The sequence below is a fragment of the Plecotus auritus genome, assembly GCF_963455305.1.
Source record: "Plecotus auritus genome assembly, chromosome: 3".
Lineage (NCBI taxonomy): Eukaryota > Metazoa > Chordata > Mammalia > Chiroptera > Vespertilionidae > Plecotus > Plecotus auritus.
In genome coordinates, this window is record NC_137772.1 from 507051 (window position 1) to 528682 (window position 21632).

The 21632-nt window shown below is 53.5% G+C and overlaps 1 protein-coding gene across 1 annotated transcript in view; it reads right to left on the minus strand.

Annotated features, from left to right (window-relative positions):
• MCPH1 (microcephalin 1) overlaps positions 1-21632 on the minus strand; it is a 106959-nt gene that overhangs the window by 84120 nt on the left and 1207 nt on the right. The window contains exons 2-11 of the mRNA XM_080660981.1: positions 20348-20439; positions 18161-18279; positions 12194-12281; positions 11024-11138; positions 9741-9884; positions 9208-9294; positions 7777-8697; positions 4586-4692; positions 3281-3318; positions 1552-1714 (exon numbers count right to left, since the gene is read on the minus strand). Of these exons, the coding sequence (XP_080517107.1) occupies positions 1552-1714; positions 3281-3318; positions 4586-4692; positions 7777-8697; positions 9208-9294; positions 9741-9884; positions 11024-11138; positions 12194-12281; positions 18161-18279; positions 20348-20439 (1874 nt within the window). The remainder of the gene's footprint in view (positions 1-1551; positions 1715-3280; positions 3319-4585; positions 4693-7776; positions 8698-9207; positions 9295-9740; positions 9885-11023; positions 11139-12193; positions 12282-18160; positions 18280-20347; positions 20440-21632) is intronic.

Here is a 21632-nt window from a genome sequence, read left to right on the forward strand (position 1 = left end):
GAGAGAGCAGCGCGTCACTCCTGGAAGCCAACTTACAGGTGCCGTCTCATGCCCATCCGTGCGGGTCAGTCCTGACATCTCATCAGGCACAGTGACCCCCAACCGCCACCGATGCGGACAGAGCACCCCAGGCCATTTCCCTCCCACTCGTGACTCTAAGCTCTGATGTCTTCTGCTTCCCGGGCCCGAGAGCCGGCCCAGAGCTACGGCAGGGCACAGTGAGGCCACAGCGGCTCTGCAGGCCGCGCACCGACAGCCCTGAGCGAGCACAGAGCTACTAGGAGACGCCGCAGGGGAGGGGCCGGGTGGGCACTTAGCAGATGCAAGAGCCACGCAAGGAACGATGATACCACTCGCCCGACTGACGGCTGGCTTCGGGGCGCCCAGGGCGAGGAGCAAGGAAGAGCAGAAATGGCAATAGACCATTTCACCTTCCATGAATGATGGAGACCATGACTTAAAAAATAACGGCCTTTAATTCACAGAAATGAGGGCAAGTCTGTTACAGGTAGATGTGTGTAAGACAGAACATATCTAAGGGCACACACGTACACGGCTCACCCTAAGTGATGTGTGTGAGACGGAACATATCTAAGGGGACACACGTACACGGCTCACCCTAAGTGATGTGTGTGAGATGGAACATATCTAAGAGGACACACGTACACGGCTCACCCTAAGTGATGTGTGTAAGAAAGAACATATCTAAGGGGACACCTGTACGCGGCTCACCCTAAGTGATGTGTATAAGACGGAACATATCTAAGGGGACACCTGTACACAGCTCACCCTGATGTGTTGTGAGACGGAACATATCTAAGAGGACACACGTACATGGCTCACCCTAAGTAAAGCCATCTGCAAAAACCATCAGGCAATTTTTGGGGCTTTTGAAACCACCCCCGACGTAGGTCACGTGACTTCTCGCTCAGACGCGGGAAAATGCGTGTAACTGTGAGAACATGCACAGGGAATCTCCCTTCCCTTCGGCTCCAATCGGGCTTCTTCCTGCGGCCGAGGGTCCTCCCCGTGCCCATCCCCCCCCCCACCCCAAGATGCAGCCATGGCCGCAGGAAGGTGTGCAACAAACAAGGTGTGCAGGGCTCGGCTCTTCTGTCCACATTTCCGGGTGACCCAGCCACACCCCCACTCCCAGGAGGGCCTCAGTGGGAACACAGGCCCAGCACAGACTCACACCCACTCCCAGGAGGGCCTCAGTGGGGACACGGGGCCCAGCACAGACACCCCCCGCCCACTCCCAGGAGGGCCTCAGTGGGGACACGAGGCCCAGCACAGATTCACCCACTCCCAGGAGGGCCTCAGTGGGAACACAGGCCCAGCACAGATTCACCCACTCCCAGGAGGGCCTCAGTGGGAACACAGGCCCAGCACAGATCCCCCCACTCCCAGGAGGGTCTCAGTGGGGACACAGGCCCAGCACAGATCCCCCCCCCTCCCAGGAGGGTCTCAGTGGGGACACAGGCCCAGCGCAGACCCTCCCCCCACTCCCAGGAGGGCCTCAGCGGGGACACAGGCCCAGCACAGACTCACCCACTCGTAGGAGAGGATCCAGCAGCCGCGCGCCAGGCCCAGCAGCACGTTGAGGGTGCGCAGCGCCTGCCCGGCCAGCACGTGGGTGGTGCTCTCACACACTTCTCGGGCCAACGAGAAGCCTTTCAGTTTGGCCACCACCCGGGTGACGATGCTCTGCTTTCTGTCAAAGAGGGAAAACGGCACCGTCAAGGCTTCCTGCCCAGGCGACACAGCCCATCGCAGAGGCGAGGACAGCGGTGCTGCTGCACCGGTTCCAGCTGCGCCGGCCACATCTCAGTCTCCTTACAGCCCATAACCGGGAACCGGGGAAGACAGGACGGCAGCTCTCACTCGAGGTCGCTGTGAAGGGCTGAGCGCCGGCCCGGTCCTAGACGGGCGGGAACGCAGCCAGGGCGTGTGCAGCCTGGGAGTGCGCTCACCAGAGGCAGGCGGGCGGGCGGGCCTGCCTCTCCCTGTGGTGGCACGGCAGGAAGGGACCTGGTCCTGCGAATGCGTGGAACTCGCATGCCCACTGCAGCCTGGTTTTCAGGGAAAGGGCCCAGGTTTTGATGATCATCTCAAAACCTCAAAACCTATGGCTGATGTGAAGAAACACAGGTGTCCCTGTGGACAGGAATTCCAGAATCGGTCACAAAGATGGTGCCGCATTTCCGCTGGAAGTGCGTGCGGTCCAGTGCTCTGCACCCTCCGGGACACGCGTGGACGCTGCTCCAAGCACGCAGGGAGCCCCTGCCAGAGCCTGCCCAGAGCCTCAGGGAAATGGGAGCGAGGCTCCCCTGCTGAGCAGGGGCGAGTCCTGGGCTGGTGCTCACACACACACCTAGCTGAGCAACAGGGAGAGCCACAGGCACAAGCCCTCTCCCGGCTCCGCACCCAGCTTCAGAGCGGACCTGCTCGGAGTTTTATTTTTTCAGTCCTCACCCACGCTATTTTCCATTGATTTTTCAGAGGGAGTGGAAGGGCAGGGAGAGACACATGGACTGGCTGCCTGCCGCCAGCGCCCCTACTGGCCGGAGAGTGAACCGCAACCTACCTATGTGCCCTGCACCACGTGACCTGCCAGGCCGGGCCAATGCTCCAATCACAGAGCCCTGGCCAGGGCACACTCAGTCTTTTTCTTTTTTTTTTTTTTAAATATATTTTATTGATTTTTTTACAAAGAGGATGGGAGAGGGATAGAGAGTTAGAAACATCGATGAGAGAGAAACATCAATCAGCTGCCTCCTGCACACCTCCCACTGGGGATGTGCCCGCCACCAAGGTACATGCCCTTGACCGGAATCGAACCCGGGACCCTTCAGTCCGCAGGCCGACGCTCTATCCACTGAGCCAAACCGGTTTCGGCCACACTCAGTCTTAAAACACCTTGGAAGTGTCCGGGGATTTTCTAACTCGATGTGAACGATACAGCACAACTGAGAGTCAGCTCTGACCTGCGGCTGCAGAAGCCCAGCTCACAGGACATGCAGAAAGCCAAGGCCAAGACCCTAGGCCAGGGGTGGGCAAACTTTTTGACTCGAGGGCCACAATGGGTTCTTAAACTGGACCGGAGGGCCGGAACAAAAGCATGGATGGAGTGTTTGTGTGAACTAATATAAATTCAAAGTAAAGGAGCGGAGGGGAGAGCAAGAGAACCAGACAGAACAGCCGGATCCGGCCCGTGGGCCGTAGTTTGCCCAAGGCTGCCCTAGGCCGAGGAGAAGCCATCAGAACAGTGAGTACTTACTCGGCGGGCATGCTGGTCATGACCAACGTTCTCACTGGCTGGAGGGTTCAAAAGAGAAGGGAGAAAAAAAAGTCAAAAATGTAAAAACATTTCCCACATAAACAAACATTGACGTGTTTTTTTTAAAGTTACATCACTTAAAAATAAACATTTCAGCAAATATCAAAGGAAAATAACTTAGTCTTCCTGGAATCAAACAGCCTATGAGACAGAAAGGGAGACAATCCCCCCACAACAACCCAAAATAACCCGGAGGTGAGGTGGCAGAGCAAACCCAGGTCCCCTCCAGATGCCCGCCCCCTGGGCAGCGAGAGCCCCCGGCCACTATGCGTGGCTCACAGCTGCTCCTCGAACAGACAGACCAGCTCTGTGGTCCCATCATGAGTGAGCGAGCGCAACAGAGCCGTTAACACACGTCCGCTTCCTGTGGTGCGCTGTGATGCACCTTCTAGAAGCCACCTCTGAAGGTCTCCCACGGACAAGGCCCAGGCCCACGGGGCAGAGGCAGACGGCATGGCCAGAGACGCACTCCCCGCGGCAGCTCCCCCTCCTCCCTCCCTCCCTGCCTTCCCCGCTTTGATTGGCTCCCAGAGGCCCATCCAGGGGCCATAGGACCGGGCTGACGACCGGGTTTTCTGAAGCTGCCTTTCCCCTCGACTGGTTTTTGTTTTGTTTCGCTCACAGATAAACAAAGGCAGGCCGTGCCATACTGTGGGCTCCGCACCAGACACAGTGAGGCGTGCTGCAATGAAGCAAGTCACGCACGTCGGTCTCCCAGCCCGCGTAAGCTGCCTCTGTGCTACACTGAGTCCACCGAGCGCGCAGTAGCATCACGTCCAACCCATGTACACACCCTGATTAAACCACTTTGCTGACAAAAGAGAAAGCAGCGGAGCGAGCGAAAGGCCTTCAATGTGTACACAATGCCAAGCTCCTCCCGCCACTGTCCCTGCCTACGGGAGCCGAGCCTGCTGAGAGCAGAAAGGCCTGGGCACCGGGCAGAGGGCCTGGACACGCCCACGGCTGGAGGCCGAGCCCGACCCCTCACTGAAGGACGTGTGGGCTCCTCACCGCCTACCCCTGAACGTTTGTTCCGATTATGGAACAGTTTCTGGGATAGCTGACACTCACGGCTCGAGACGGGCCATCAGCATCTCTACAAGCGAGAGCCGCGCCGGCCGGGAGCCCAGGGCCTGTCTCACCAGCAGTTTCCGCCCCAAGGGGACCAGTCACAGGGCTCACAGGGCCCCCGCCTCACCCCGGGGAGCCGGCATGGGGACAGTCAGCGGACCATCACACACCAACCTTGGGGCCTCTCCCTCTCTTCTTCGCGGCCGCAGGTCTGGCGAGGTCCTCACAGCCTTCCCGGGCGCCTTCGGGGACATCCTGCCTCGCCGGTCCAGGCTTGAAATCTGCAACCCAGGGGCCTGGAGGTCAGCCAGCACTTTCCATGTACTGAAGGCCCAGGCAGCCGCGTGCGGGTCCCGGAGGCAGAGCCTGCAAACAGCAGCGCAGCCTCTCCCGCGCCGAGGGCCGCTCCGGACCTCCCCTTCACGCCGCCCACCGTGCCACGCGATCCCCCGACTTGACTCGGCGGTCGGTACGACTGTGCCTCTGGGCAACCATGTGCAGCTCCACCGGCCCAGGCGTCCACCTGCCCGTGGGGACAGCCGCCTCCATCTCCCGCACGACTCCAACCCCGGTTCTGTTTGACAGGATGAGCAGAGCCCGCCCTCCGGAGGACACAGCTCTCAGCCCTGGGAGAGTGCGAGTGGCTGCAGACGAGCCCCCTCCGCCCTCCGCTACCCATCTGCAAACTCCCTCTACATCTCCACTGCGTCCGCGGTGGTGAGGACACACCCTAAGAAGACACCATCGAGCCCTGGCCGGTTTGGCTGTGGTTAGAGCGTCAGCCCCAGGGGCTGCGGGTCGAGTCCGGTCAAGGGCACACACACCTGGGTTGCAGGTTCAAGCCCCTGCCAGTAGGGAGGCAACCAATTGCTGTGTCTCTCCCTCAATGTTTCTCTCTCTCCCTCCATTGTCTCGGAAAAAAAAAAAAAAAAATCAGTGGAAAAAATGTCCTCAGGTGAGGATAAAAGAAAAGAAAGACACCCATCCAGTGACACACGGCTTCGTGCGTCTCCTTGCTCTCACTCGTCCTCCCTGAACGGCCGCCCACTCTCTGAACCAGCTGCTGTCCTGGGGCCTCACACCACCGCCACCTGCCTGGCCTCCAGGGTCCGGCAGGCAGCAGCCTGGGGTCACTTCCGCCCCAGCCCAGGCAGGGGCTGCTCAGCCGGCCCACACGGCCAGGGACGCACTTCCCCACAAACGCTGCGGAGACAACGATGCAGAGCACGGCCCCAGCCTGGGAGCACAACCAGCGGACAACGCAGACAAGTCAACACGAGGCAGAAACAACGGAAGCACCATTGAAACCGAGTCACGCAACACGGGAAGTGACACAGGGCGCTCTCACGCCGATCCAATGCTGGGGTCTGCCAGGAGTGTCAACTCCTCTTCCACAGGCACAACGAGGGCTCAACGTTTGCTTGAATTCAAACTAGTTCTTTGCAACTCGGGCCCTAAAAACGCCAGGTCCTGAGCACCTAACGAGCCCTCATTCTGATCGATGCCTTTGGGGACGCAGCCAGTCCTACGCTGGCCCCCGTCTCCTCGGCGAGCCTTTACACTCCACTCGTATTATTCAGCTCCCTCCCGGCCTCCTTCATCCCAGCCACGGCCTCAGGGGGAGACCCCGCCTGGCGCAGGTGGTCAGGCCATGTCCAAGGACGTTCTGGCCGCTCATCGCACTGCAAAGCCACAGCGAGCCCCCGCGGCCCCTCAGGATCGGAGGCCCTGAGGCCTGGCTCCCGCGGCCTTTCTGACCCCACCTTGTCCCCATCCCCTCAGACAAGTAGCCGACTGCCAGGGGAGGTGACACCACGGCTGACGATGGACCACTGAAACACCAGCGGGTCTTGATTCCATCACTGCAAAGCCAGGCTCAGACCCAGACCAGACGATGCGCAGCCCCCTAGGCCCTGAAGGGCTCCGAGTCACGCCAGGGCCCTGCCTGTGCCCACTGAGCGGCAGCCCACACCTGGTGGTGGCTGGGACCGGAAGCTCCTGGAGGCCTGCGCTAACCGTCCTCACAGGGCGTGGGCACTGGGCGAGGGGACCACCCTCCTCCTGACACCACGGGGTCCAGGGCACACAGCACCCCGACACCAGCTCCCCACATGTGCGTGTATGTGCTTTTATGTACGTGTCACAAATAGCACTCGAAGCTCTAAAATACACAGGACACAGCCAAGAATATCCTTAACCACTAAAACCAGTCTACGCACCCAGTGTTCTAAACTCACTTTACAGTCCACACCTTTAAAATAAATGTTTGCAAACACACACTAAGCACATGGAATATAAAATACACTTTGTCAAATTTTATATATTTTCAGAACACTAAGTCATAAAAATTAAATTAAAAACATACAAAATCCTTTTTGTGAGAAGATTTTGGGGAGTTCATTTATCTCCCAGGAAAATATATACAATACATCTACGATTACTTTAACCCCAAAACTTTCCATGTTGGAAAGGGTGGTTAGCAGCATCTGAGGAACAGGAAATGGTGAAGAATGCACTTGGTCTTAGTGAAACAAGCAGCCAGCCGTTGGCCAAGACGGTGGGATTTCAAGGTCTCGCATTCTGATGGCTGACACCCAGTTCTGCTCGGCCAGAAAGCGCAGCGTGCTCTGATTCTGCGGCCTTTGCTGTAGTTACTACAAAGCCCGAGTTCGCTAACATGGCCACACTAAGTTACAGAGTGGAATAAATCTGCTTGAATGATATTTAACCTATTTAGGGCAAAATAAATACCAGTCAAGCAAGACCTGCTACAATGAACTTCTTTCCAAGGAAAACGTCACCTATTTCTTTATAGCAAACAATGCCCGAAGCTCCTTCAGAACAAATACTGATCACGGAAGTCCACGCACTTTCACCCCTTCCCTTTCCGGACAGAATCGGGCCGGCACCACTTCCTTCCCTCTGAGGGGACAGCCTCACCGCTGGCAACTGCGATCACAACCTGCGTGGCCTGCACAGCAGCTGCCGACACAGGAAAGCACCCCTCCTGCCTCCGGGGGTGCCTCCGAGGGGGCTCTCTCTCCACCCGAGAAGGTAAGGGTGAGAGAAACATGCCCATAGCAGCGGGTGGGACCTAGACACTCCACAGGGAGGTGAGCCAGGATCCCCAAAGGATTTACCACTGCAAAGTATCAAGCCCACATTCTTTAACATTAAAAAGAAAAAAAATACTTTTAATTATGAAAAAGTTCTGATGAACGTAAAGATGGATACGCCACGACATATTCCTGTAACAGACACGTGGAGTCCGTCCCCTCTACACCCTCTGGCTACGCCTTCCCGTTCTCCTCTGGATTCCTCCACATTCCATCACCTACAAAACCTAGCTCCTCACGGAGATTCACCTTCAGGGGAACTCAACGGTCCAGAGGTGGCGTCCTCTTCCCGCAGGCGCCTCACGTCCGCCGAGTCCCCGTTTTCCTTACCGCCGGGGGTGACGGCCCCGTGGTGTCCCTCAGGGCCCCCGTCTCCTCTCTGAGCATCTTCAGGGGGGCTGCGCTCCGGAGCGTCCTCGGCAGCAGGTGTGTTCCTCAGGGAAGGTGTGCAGGGCCCCCCACTTGCAGGTGCACGAAGCCTGGGGCTGGGCTGGGCAGTGGCACTGGTAGCGGGTACTGAGCTGGGGTCCTTGCCCAGGCAGGAGAAGTCGGACATGCCCAGGATGCTGGCTCGCTCCCTCCTGGAAAGCCCGGCTCTGCAGGGGGGTGACTGCAGCCCTGGAGGGGGAGTCCCCACGCTCCGCTCCCGCAGGTTGTCAGGTGAGAAGTAATCCTCGTAGGAGGACGTGTCCCCGGCCGGAGTCACCAGGGCAGGGCTGGCAGGGGCCTGACCCCCGGGAGAGGGGAACAGCCGCACGGCAGACTTCCGGCCGCACCTGGGCTTCTTCAGCCGCCCCCCCGGGGGCGAGTGGGCGTGCTCCGACGGGCGCTTTCTCTTCGCCGAGGAGCTCCTGGGTGCGTGTCCCAGAAGGTGGCCTTCAGTTACCGACGGCTGCTGGTCAGAGGTGGCCGCCGCGCCTGCAGGGTCCCCCTGCCAACCCGCGTCCTCCTCCGCATGATGGTGCTCAGACGTCGGAGGCACGAGACGGCCGAGGTACCGGGGAGACGCTGGTGAGCGAACGCTGCTCGTTTCCAATGCCGGTGACGAAGCACACATGTGGCTTCCAGTGTCATTGGCGGGTCCTCCCGATTTCCTCTCCCGATCCCCGTGCCCCGAGTCTCCACAAGGATCGTCAAAAGGTGACTGCAGGCCGCCAGCCAAGGAGTCCTCTGGAAAACAGGAGAGTTCACTTTAAGGAAGGTCTCGATCCCCGCGGGCACAGGAGGTCTCTCACAGCGACACCTGCCCAGCACTGTCCTCAGGTCAGGAGCCCCCCCGCCCCGGCCCCCGCCTGTTGGTGATGCCAGGTAGGTGTGGCGTGACCCACACAATCACACGCTCCCTGCATCCACTGCACAGGCTGCGGAACCTCCTTCTGCAGCTCCTGCTGTTCTCTGCACTGGACGCTTGAACTGCAAGCGTTTAGTTCACGCAAGATTGTAATCGTTTTTTTTAATGAGCAATTGATTCTGTGCCAAGAAAGAAAATGCCCAAGAGAAAAACCACAGGAACCGAAAAGGAGTCATGTGCTTATTACAATGAACTACTCTTTATTACAATTCCTAATTTCAGGGTGAATTCAGAAATTCTAGTTTTAACTTGTCTTCTCGTCAAATAAAATTCCAAATAAGAGAAAACATAATAGTTTTAAAGCTAAATTATCACAGGAAATGATTTACCTGAACACAAAGTGTCATGTGAACTATTCAAAGACGCTTCACATGAGGTGTGAACTGGGTTATCGTAAGACTTTTCAATCTGGGAAGCTGGAAACATAATCAAAACATTAGATACAGTTTTTTTATTTTTTCAGATGCAGCCAGCAGAAAGCCCACACATTCTGCTCTTAACCCTGGAGAATACTAACTGCACACCCAATATATGCCTAAAATACAGGTGTTCCAAAAACATGTATACACACTTTGAATAATTATTAATTCCAATGGGTTAAATCTGAAAAGAAAGAAACAGCAATCGAGCTACTAAAAAATGTCTGTGTATACATTTTGGGGGGACACCTTATATTAATGAAGCATAAGGAATTTCTGGAGGAAAATTTAAAGTCTACCCTGAGATAGATTAAAATCTGTTAGAATCGGGTAACTTTAACTAAAATATCTTCTAGATGAAAAAAAAAAAAAAAAAAAAAAAAAGAAACCCTCCCACCACAGTTTACCCAGACAGCATTCATTTTACCCAACAGGAGCCTTACAGGTCGGGGAAAGGTTTGCCCGCTTCTCCTTCATCTCCTGCAGCCTCTGCTCCATGGCGCTGAGCCGACCTCTGAATGCCGTCGCCGTGGGGCTGTACGTCAAGGCACCGCTGGACTCAAATACGAGGACAGGGACGTCGTTATCTGAAACACGGAAAAGCCACAGTTACCGAAATTGCTTGTTTGTACCCGTGATGTGCAGGTTGGTCTGAAACACTGAATTCAGAGGACAGGTGACCCAGGCAGAGAGAAATACCCAAAACACAGGAAGTACTTCAGAGTTTCATGACATTACAAAGTATTTGTCCAAATCATTAAAAGAATATATCTAGTGAAATATATGGGCAGAGGTGTCCAGCCAGCATGGCTCAGTGGTTGAGCGTCGACCTATGAACCAGGAGGTCACGGCTGGATTCCACATCAGGGCACATGCCGGGGTTGCGGGCTAGATACCACGTGTGGGGTGTGCAGGAGGCAGCCAATCAATGATTCTCTCTCATTATTGACATTTCTATCTCTCTTCCTCTCTGAAATAATAAAAATGTTTTTTAAAAATTTAAAAATAGAACTGCCATATGTCCCAGCAATGTCACATCCAGGGAGGTAACCGAAGAAAATGAAAGCAACCTGCACCCCATGTTAAATGCAATGTTGTTGATAATGGTCAAGATATGGGAATCATTAAATGCCCATCAATGAATGAATGGATAAAGAAAATGGGATACATATGTATACAACGGAGTATTACGCAGCCATAAAACAGAACAGAATCTTGCCATTTGAGACAACACGGATTGGACCTTGAGGGCATTATGCTCAGTGAAATAAGTCAGACAAAGACAGACGGATTCTGTATGAAATCACTAATATGTGGGATCTTAAAAAAACAAAACCACCAAGCCCTGAACTCACTGGTACAGAGACAGACTGGTGGCAGCGGGCGTGGGGTGGACTGTTTGAAACTTGCTGAGAGCGCGCATCTCCAAAGCACTCCTGGTGGTGGAGGTTCACGGGGTGTACCGATACCAATCCACCAGGTCGCCCACCTGAAACCAACACCCTGTTCGACGCCAGTTACAGCTTAATGAACAGAAGCTGTCTGGAGCGATGAGCTCGGCAGCATGGCCCTGCGATGGCCACTATCGGTCGCAGGCGACTTTATTCTGTTCTCTCTGCCTGGGCTACAGCCGCTGCAGGCCCCCTCGCGAGACCTCCCACATGCCACTGGCCACCTCGGTGTGCAAGCACTAATGCAGAGGAGGGTGCCATATTTCTTTGCTTACCTAATGTCGTTTTTTGCCTTTGTAGCTCATTAGCCATTTTCTCAAATTTCTTTTGAAGTCTCTTATCGTTTTCTGGTGTTTTGGGAGTGAAATCTTTGGGCTGCATACATCTATGCTGTGCGAAAAAGAACACAGACGTGAACTCTCAGTGCTGCCTTCGTGCAGGCCAGGAAAGGGACCTGCTCGTGTCCGTTCTGGGCATCTCTGATCACAGTAACAGTAAAACCCTAAGGAGGCATTTTTGCACTACGTGTGCATTTGCACGACTGTAAAATATGTAAGGGCCCTGGCCGGGTGGCTCGGTTGGAGCGTCATCTCGTGCACCGAAGGGCCTCCGGCTCAGTCCGGTCGGGCACACCCCGGTGTGGGCTGAGGCAATCCACGGAGTCTCTCTCTCACATCGTGTTTGTGGTCCTCCCTCCCCCTGACTCTCTAAGAAGCCAATCACCATATCCTCGGGTGAGGATTTAAAACAACAATACGTAACTAGGGCTGGCTGTACCAGGCGCTCTGCTTCTGAGGCATTTTCAGAATCCCAGCATTCGTAGCTTCCAGGAAAAGAGTTTCTTTCATTTTTGCTACTCTCATTACATTATGACAAACACGATGACACAGTAGTAAAACACAAAAGCAGTTATGTTTTAACTGCCGAAGGACACAAACATTATTAATCTTATCTCTAAACCACAGTGACCCCAGTCAGCCGGTAAAAACCAGAAAGTGTAACACCACGTACACACGGTGACAGAACCAGGAAACCTTGCCTACGAAGCCCGGGAAGCGGCGTCCCTGGGCACAGCTCTCCTGGAGGAATACCCGCTGCTTCCCGGGCTCTTCGCTGGAGCTTGAGCTTCCCAGCCGCACTGAACGAAGGCATCCGACTCTGGACCCACACTCCTCTGCCGTAGCCACAGGGCGCCGGACTGTGCGCTGGTCTCCTGGCGACTTGGTTTTCTCTTGGCCGATAACAGTCCCCGTTTCTTACAGATCCCCTCAAAGCACCCAGAGGGCAAAATCACCTCTCACCCACTAAGGACGCTGTGACAGTGGCAGCATCAACAGTGACACTGAAGGCAGCGCCTGACTCCGCTGCTAGAAGCTTTCCTTTCCAGGAATAAAGGAAAAGAATGAATAAACGAGTAACGGTCCACACTGGGATCAGATACTTACCTTCTTTTTAACGAGGCAGGGCAGGTGTTCGTGGGTGTTCGCCGCAGGGAACAGGGCCTCGTCGACGTGCGCCCCAGCCGTCCTGCACCTGCGCGAGGAGACAAGTCCTCGGTGAGCATCTGTGCTAGACGTGCAGCGTGAAACCACACGTGTCAGGACAATGGAGGACGCCCACGCACGGCCACTTTCCCAGACACGTCTATTACGTAGGTACCCACATGGCCAAGTACGAACGCCAGTGCACTTCCCACTTTCCCGTCTCCTCCACCTCGTGTTCCCGAGGCAGCACGTCCAGGAAGCTTCTTCCTCGGCGCTAGCCTTAGATGTGTAACACATTTCAGAAGCACCGGTCCTTGTAACACACCACTGTTCACCGCAGGAGCAGGCTCAGCAAACCTGAGACCTCCGGTGTCTGTTCTTATAAAGGAAAGAAATAACCCACGATGGGATTCTAGCGACACCTAGTGACCCTTCCTGGTACTGCTCACGTTTCCAGAGGAAAACAGGAGCAACAGCCTGGACAGCCCCTAACAAAGCGGACACAGAACCTGAAATAAAGGTCCGTTTGGTGCCACCTCTAAGTCTGGTGAAGAAAGTTCGAGTGCACTGAAAATAAGGAAACAAACAGCACCAACTTTATGTTCTCACCTACAGAGTGGGGAAGACGAGAGGGCGCGGTGTGAGGGCGCGGTGTGAGGATATGGCGTGAGGATGAGGTGTGAGGATATGGTGTGAGGATGAGTTGTGAGGATGAGGTGTGAGGATGAGGTGTGAGGATATGGTGTGAGGATGAGTTGTGAGGATGAGGTGTGAGGATGAGGTGTGAGGGCGTGGTGTGGTGTGAGGGCGCAGTGTGAGGATATGGTGTGAGGATGAGGTGTGAGGATATGGTGTGAGGGCGTGGTGTGGTGTGAGGGTGCAGTGTGAGGATATGGTGTGAGGATATGGTGTGAGGATGAGGTGTGAGGATATGGCGTGAGGATGAGGTGTGAGGATATGGTGTGAGGATGAGTTGTGAGGATGAGGTGTGAGGATGAGGTGTGAGGGCGTGGTGTGGTGTGAGGGCGCAGTGTGAGGATATGGTGTGAGGATGAGGTGTGAGGATATGGTGTGAGGGCGTGGTGTGGTGTGAGGGTGCAGTGTGAGGATATGGTGTGAGGATATGGCGTGAGGATGAGGTGTGAGGATATGGTGTGAGGGTGTGGTGTGGTGTGAGGGTGCAGTGTGAGGATATGGTGTGAGGATATGGTGTGAGGATGAGGTGTGAGGATATGGTGTGAGGATGAGTTGTGAGGATGAGGTGTGAGGGCATGGTGTGAGGATGAGGTGTGAGGATGAGGTGTGAGGATATGGTGTGAGGATATGGTGTGAGGATATGGTGTAAGGATATGGTGTGAGGATATGGTGTGAGGATATGGTGTAAGGGTGCAGTGTGATGATATGGTGTGAGGATGAGGTGTGAGGGCGTGGTGTGAGGGCGCAGTGTGAGGATATGGTGTGAGGATGAGGTGTGAGGGCGTGGTGTGAGGGCGCAGTGTGAGGATATGGTGTGAGGATGAGGTGTGAGGATATGGTGTGAGGATGAGGTGTGAGGGCGCGGTGTGAGGATATGGTGTGAGGATGAGGTGTGAGGATGAGGTGTGAGGATATGGTGTGAGGATGAGGTGTGAGGATATGGTGTGAGGATATGGTGTGAGGATATGGTGTGAGGATATGGTGTGAGGATATGGTGTAAGGGCGTGGTGTGAGGATATGGTGTGAGGATGAGGTGTGAGGGCGCGGTGTGAGGATATGGTGTGAGGATGAGGTGTGAGGATATGGTGTGAGGATATGGTGTGAGGATATGGTGTAAGGGCGTGGTGTGAGGATATGGTGTGAGGATATGGTGTGAGGATGAGGTGTGAGGGCGCGGTGTGAGGATATGGTGTGAGGATGAGGTGTGAGGATGAGGTGTGAGGATATGGTGTGAGGATATGGTGTGAGGATATGGTGTAAGGGCGTGGTGTGAGGATATGGTGTGAGGATGAGGTGTGAGGGCGCGGCGTGAGGAAGGCTGTGGGACAGGCACCTTCATTGCTGGGAAAGCAGGGAGCGGGCACTTTTCCAGGAGATAATCTGACGGCATCCACCGCCCACAGCATGCGAGCGCCGAAGCCCCAAAGCCCCCGCTGGACTGTGACCCACAGAAAGCCGTGTCATGCAGGCAGCGCCTCCACGCCCACCAGGGGTCACTGGGCACCTACGACGAGCCTGGTGCTCAGAGGCCTCCGTGGAAGCACAGCACAAACAGGACTAACACGTGGATGCACTTTACATGGGAACAGAAAGACCACAGTCACGGTGACATGGACAGGTGGGTGAACAGACAGAGCAGAGCGGGCTCTAACAGCACAAAAAGGGACCAGAGTGACCCAGGGGCCTCCCACAGACGGGGACAGAGAGCACTCCTGGGCAGGGAGCCCTTCCCCTGGGACAGGGAGGAGTCGACACCAAAGGGGAGAGCCGGGCGAGGAGGCAGCATAAAGGAATCCAGAGTCCATAACACACAGGGGCCAAAACTCAGCCCACAGCGACGTCATGAGGAGCCAAGCAAACGCGACCATCTCCAGAGAAAACCCACCGGCAGATGCCAGCCTCGAGGTGCTGGAACGCTCGAAGCAGCACCTACAGAACTGCTACCGTTACACTGTACGGAAATGCTCCTGCAGCGGAAGGCAGGGAAAGCAAGGACGGAACATCTCAGCGGAGGAGCATCACACACACACACACACACACACACACACACACACGTGAAAAAGACCCAAGTGGGCCCTGGCCGGGGGCTCAGCTGGTAGAGCTGTCCTGACACGCCACGGTCGGGGGTGCGATCCCGTCAGGGCATATTCAGAATCAACCCAGGAGTTGTTGTGACTAAGGGGAATGGCAGACCGCCGCTTCGCCCTTCCTCTCTCCAATCAATAAGAACAAAAGTAAAAATAAGACCGATGGGACTGTTACAACTAATATTGCCCAAAATAACGTACTAAATGGACATAACGACCAAACAGTTAACAGAGAAGAGTCAGTGAATGTGAAGATCGATTTGGCGAGGAAATAAAAACTGAAAAATAGTGAAGAAAGCCAGGCCTCAGGGACAGTGGGAAGATGTCAAAGGTCAAAGGGTTAAATGTCAAAGGTCAAAGGCTGCTGACACAGGAGGGTCTGACACTGAGGCCCAGGCCACCCCGGGCCACCATCACACCCACCTCTGCTGCTTCTCCAGGGATCCCTTCACCTGCCGAGCTGAGCAGCTCAATGAAGACCCAAGGGCTCTGTCCGAGTTCTAGGGAGAGAGGGTCAAGGGGCAGAAAAGCCGCTTGAAGAAACGGCCAAAACCCAGTCGCTCATAAGCTCACACACCTCCGCGACATCCACACAGGACAGTGGGAAACACGTCAGGGGAACTTCTGAAAACCCAAGTTAAGAAGAAAGACTGAGAGAAGCCAGAGGAAAAGGGCACGCGACCTCCAGCTAAGAAAGGAGGGCGTGACCAGGCGCCTCCCGAGCCGCCGCGGACAGCAGGCTGTGGGGACACCTGGACCTGCTGGATCCAAGCCACTGTCCACCTGGCATCGCACGTCCATGTAAACTGTACTCACAGATGAACCCGGGATAAGGACGTCAGACAAGGAAAACTAAGGAAACGTGTTGCCATCTCTTTAAAGAAATGCTATACCTACAGAACTGAAGTGAGAAATCAGCAATTTAACAATGACATTTGGAGACTTCAATAGGCCATTTAATGGTGGACAGATCAAGAAGGGGACACAAAACTTAAAAAAAGTATGGACCAGCTACTTTGACCTGTCAGAAAGGTACATACAGAACATCCCTTCCACAGCCACAGAACACATTCTCCTGGCGCACGTGCAATATTCTCCCAGGGAGACCAACGTGAGGGCACAGAACAAGTCTCGATTACCTGAAGGAGACTGAAATAACACAAAACACATCCTCCGACCACAACAGAATAAAGTGAGGTATCAAAAATAGAATGAAGTTTGGAAAACTCAAAATATGTGGAAATTAAACAAGAACCTCCTAAATAACCAATGGGTAAAATAAACTGCAAAAAAAATTAGAAAATACTTTGAAGTAAATGACAACCCCTCAACCCAGCTCAGACCTACCGCCTGCTAATCAAACACCTTCCCCCACCATCCCTCCCTTCGCGGCAAGCCTGGCGTTGGCCGGACCTTCATTATCACTGCTTTGCACTTCCCTCCACTCCCTCGGTGGAGGCCGCTGGCAAAACCCAGCCCTGATTAATCCCCCCTGCCTCCTTCCAGCTGTGGGCTGCTCCACTGGCCTCACCTTCAACTTACAACCACCATCAAGTGAGCTATCCCTCCTTCGCTGCCGTTGGTGTGCGCCCGCCCCCAGCCTGGCTCACTCAGTGCCTCCACCCCCTCCCTGCTCCTACCCCGGCCCTGGTCCCACACCTCCTCTGCCTCACATCGCACAAGAACCTGCATCCTGGGATGCCTGTGACCTCTCCCACCTCAACCTCCTCCCATGCTTTTCACCTCAACACTCTCATCAAGGGCTCACAGAAACTCATAAGCCCTAACCCCCAGAACCTCAGAACATGATTGTATTTGGAGAGGAGCTTTCAAAGACCTAATCAAGGTTAAATGAGGTTATATGAGTGGGCCCTAATCCAATGGGACTAATCTATATATACTAGAGGCCCAGTGCACGAAATTCGTACACAGTAGGGTCCCTAGGCCTGGCTGGTGATCAGGGCCTATCTGTGGGGTGACCGGTGGGGTGGTCGGGGGGCCCCCCGCTTGCACCTGACCACGCTGCTGCCGCTGGTCAGGGCCTGCGGGCTGGGGGCAGCTCCTGTGTTGAGCATCTGCATCCTGGTGGTCAGTTACATCATTAGCGACCAGTCAGTCCGCTGTTCGGTCCATTTGCATATTAGGTCGTTCTGCCATTCAGCCTATTTGCATATTAGGGTTTTATATGAATAGATAAAAGGCTAATATGCTAAGTGTCCATCCGACCGGTAGCTATGATGTGCACTGACCACCAGGGAGCAGACGCTCAACGCAGGAGCTGCTGAGCTGCGGTGACTTGGCAGCGGTGGTTCTTGGGTGACGCACCCCAAAACCAGAGAGGAGGGAGCCTTATTCCTTGTGGGGCCGCACGATTCCACCTTCGGCCCTGGGTTAGTGTTCCTGGGGCACTGTTGGCCCCGAATCTGGTTTACTGCACACTTGCGTTTGCGTTCCTCACCCTGTACGACAGCAACTTTGCAGAGTGCCCTCTCGCACTCCGGGACCTCTTGGGGGACGTCGGAGAGCCGGTTTTGGCCCAATCCCTGCAGGCCAGGCCAAGGGACTCCACCTGCGGGAGGGACCCTGCTCACTCCACAGATGCTGGGGAGGGACTGCGGGAGGTTGGCTCCAGGGCGTGTCCGGCCCTTCTCGCCCAGTCCCGCCGGCCACCTTCTAACTAATTTCCTTTCCATGTGCACGAATCCATGCACGGTCCCTAGTGTCTTTCTAAGAAGAGATTAGAACACAGACACTCAGGCACAGCCATCTGCAGACCAAGCAGAGAGAGAGGCCTCAGAAGAAACCTGACCCTGAACACCAGCCCCCAGAACAGTGGGAATTACAGGTCTGTTCCAGTCGGTGGACGGCTGTTCTGGCCACCCAGGCAGCAGCTGATACAATCACTTCATGGCACTTGCTCCCTTACTGTTTCCTGAGCACTCGAAGCACAAGCTTCGGGCTGTGTGCTCATTCCCCTCCAGGGGGTGGTGGGGGGGAGGGTTTAACCACCCTCCAACTTGAGGGTGTCCAGTAACGTGTCCAGCACGAGGCGGATGGCAATCAAGCGTTACCCGGCTCTGAGAGCCATGGAGGTGTGCTGCTCTGCGTCACTAACACTAGCTCCGCACGGGGAGAAAGGACTCACTTTTCGACCCAGAGCACAGAGACCAGCTTGACGCCTCTCTCTCGGGCTTTGTCCCAGGTGCGTGGGTATCCGTCTTTGAACACGACATGTGTTACGTGCTTGTTAAAAGTTTTTGAGACCTGTAGATAAAGTGCAGGAAAAAATTACATTACTACTATTGCACACAATTTCATAAAGTAAGTACAAGCAAGTGCCATTCATGGAGACAGATGCAAAATAAGCAACAAAACAGCAAACTGTATCAATCTATAAAAAGGGTAATACTGGGTGGGCAAAAGTCAGTTTACTGTTATTCACATGAAAAACAGTACAGGAATTAATAAATAACAATGCGAGAATAAACTGTTTCGCGTACCCACAACTGTGAACCTACTTCTGCCCCTGAACATCCCCACCACTTGAATGTATTCCAGCACTGCAAAGTTGGTTAACATGAAAAAAAACCCAATAATGATTATTCTCTACATTAACAAAATAACAGATCATTATGATCATCTCAGTAGATGCATACAACACACCCGACAAAATTCACAAGTTTATTCCGAGGACAATTCTTAGTAAATGAGGATCTCAATGCTGGCACAAAATGCACTAGCCTTGACTGCCTCAAGTTCCCGCACGGTACACCTAAAATCTGTCAGATATTCCCAATGTCCCAACTTCACAGCCTTCCCCTAAAACACCTGTTCCCTTCCCTGCATTCCCCACTTGACCAACAGCATCACGCCTCCAAGTAACTAATGGCAGGGTCCGTATTCTCACCCTAGAATCCTCCTCCCTCCTAAGCACAAATTCTGACTGTGGTCTTTTTTCTCCTGTCACTTTCCCACTGTCTTCTTTTCCCTTCATGTTCTAATAACTCCCCAAATTATGTACCAGAGGTCTATCATATGGAGCAATGGTCAGGTGAATTTGTTACATGTAGCAATGGTGAGGTGAATTTGTTACTCACATGTACAATGGTCAGGTGAATTTGTTACTCACATGTACAATGGTGAGGTGAATTTGTTACTCACATGTACAATGGTCAGGTGAATTTGTTACTCACATGTACAATGGTGAGGTGAATTTGTTACTCACATGTACAATGGTCAGGTGAATTTGTTACTCACATGTACAATGGTGAGGTGAATTTGTTACTCACATGTAGCAATGGTGAGGTGAATCTGTTACTCACATGTACAATGGTGAGATGAATTTGTTACTCACATGTACAATGGTGAGGTGAATTTGTTACTCACATGTACAATGGTCAGGTGAATTTGTTACTCACATGTACAATGGTGAGGTGAATTTGTTACTCACATGTAGCAATGGTGAGGTGAATTTGTTACTCACATGTACAATGGTGAGGTGAATTTGTTACTCACATGTACAATGGTGAGGTGAATTTGTTACTCACATGTACAATGGTCAGGTGAATTTGTTACATGTAGCAATGGTGAGGTAAATCTGTTACTCACATGTAGCAATGGTGAGATGAATTTGTTACTCACATGTAGCAATGGTGAGATGAATTTGTTACTCACATGTAGCAATGGTGAGATGAATTTGTTACTCACATGTAGCAATGGTGAGATGAATTTGTTACTCACATGTACAATGGTGAGGTGAATTTGTTACTCACATGTAGCAATGGTGAGATGAATTTGTTACTCACATGTAGCAATGGTGAGATGAATTTGTTACTCACATGTAGCAATGGAAAGATAAATGTTACATGTAGCAATGGTGAGATGAATTTGTTACTCACTTGTACAATGGTTAGGTGAATTTGTTACTCACTTGTACAATGGTGAGGTGAATCTGTTACTCACATGTACAATGGTGAGATGAATTTGTTACTCACATGTACAATGGTGAGATGAATTTGTTACTCACATGTACAATGGTGAGGTGAATTTGTTACTCACATGTAGCAATAGCGAGATGAATTTGTTACTCACATGTAGCAATGGAAAGATAAATGTTACAAGTACAATGGTGACATGAATTTGTTACTCACTTGTACAATGGTCAGGTGAATCTGTTACATGTACAATGGTAAGATGAATTTGTTACTCACTTGTACAATGGTGAGGTGAATTTGTTACTCACATGTATAATGGTCAGGTGAATTTGTTACATGTAGCAATGGTGAGATGAATCTGTTACTCACATGTAGCAATGGTGAGATGAATTTCTTACCTTTGCCCCCATCTCCACAAGTTGGTTTGTAAATGTCTTTGAATAATTTTCTGTTCCATTGGCTGACCACACTTCAACATAAGCCACTACATCTGAAAACAAACAAGGTGTTAGCATGAACTATATTGAAATTCCATCCTCCCTTGCCCAAGTATTTCAATACATTTCTCTCTTGCTATACTTACACTAATTTTTTTTTAAATTTCTTCAATTACAAGCCTATTCAAAATAGCATTTGTGCTATTATGGTTCTTAACATTTCAAGCAAAGGTCAGCTTTAGTCATACACATGACACAGTTTACATTATGAACACTCAGTGCTCCCCCCAAATCCCCAAACCAGGCTTAACTTCTCCAGGGCAAGAGTCTGTTTTCTGTAAAGGACCGGACAGCAAATATTTCAGACTCCAGAGCAGAGCTGTATTCCAATAAAACTTTACGGACAATGAAGTTTGAATTTGACATGATTTTCATCTGTCATCCTTCTTCTCCCCCCCACCCCGGGCTCCAACCATTTAAAAAAGTAAGGAACAGTTGTAGCTTGCAGCCCTGCAAGAACAGGCCACAGCAGACCTGGGCTGGGGGCAGGCAGTGTGCAGACCCGGCTCCAGTGGCTTCTCTTCAAGACCTAATGCTGAGAAAGGAGGCCCAGGGGTGCCCTTCTCAACAACTGAGCAACGCAGAAGGGACGTCAGGTGAACTTCACAGAAATGCCGACGTGAGAAAGCAGCCACCGCTGACAGCTAATCCAAATTTAGAGAGAGCCTTGTCTTCTCTCCCGACGCTAAGGTCTGGACACCACTCCAGGCCCCTCCGTGCAGACCCCACCACGCATCGCCCCTACTCCCAACCGGTCCGCCCGCCACTCCCATCCCCCTGGGGTTCCGAGCCCAGGTGCCCTCCTGGGTCAGGAGTAGGCTGGGCGCTCCCATTCCCCTGGGGTTCCGAGCCCAGGTGCCCTCCCGGGTCAGGAGCAGGCTGGGCGCTCCCATCCCCCTGGGGTTCCGAGCCCAGGTGCCCACCCGGGTCAGGAGCAGGCTGGGCGCTCCCATCCCCCTGGGGTTCCGAACCCAGGTGCCCTCCCGGGTCAGGAGCAGGCTGGGCGCTCCCATCCCCCTGGGGTTCCGAGCCCAGGTGCCCTCCCGGGTCAGGAGCAGGCTGGGCGCTCCCATTCCCCTGGGGTTCCGAGCCCAGGTGCCCACCCGGGTCAGGAGCAGGCTGGGCGCTCCCATCCCCCTGGGGTTCCGAGCCCAGGTGCCCACCCGAGTCAGGAGCAGGCTGGGCG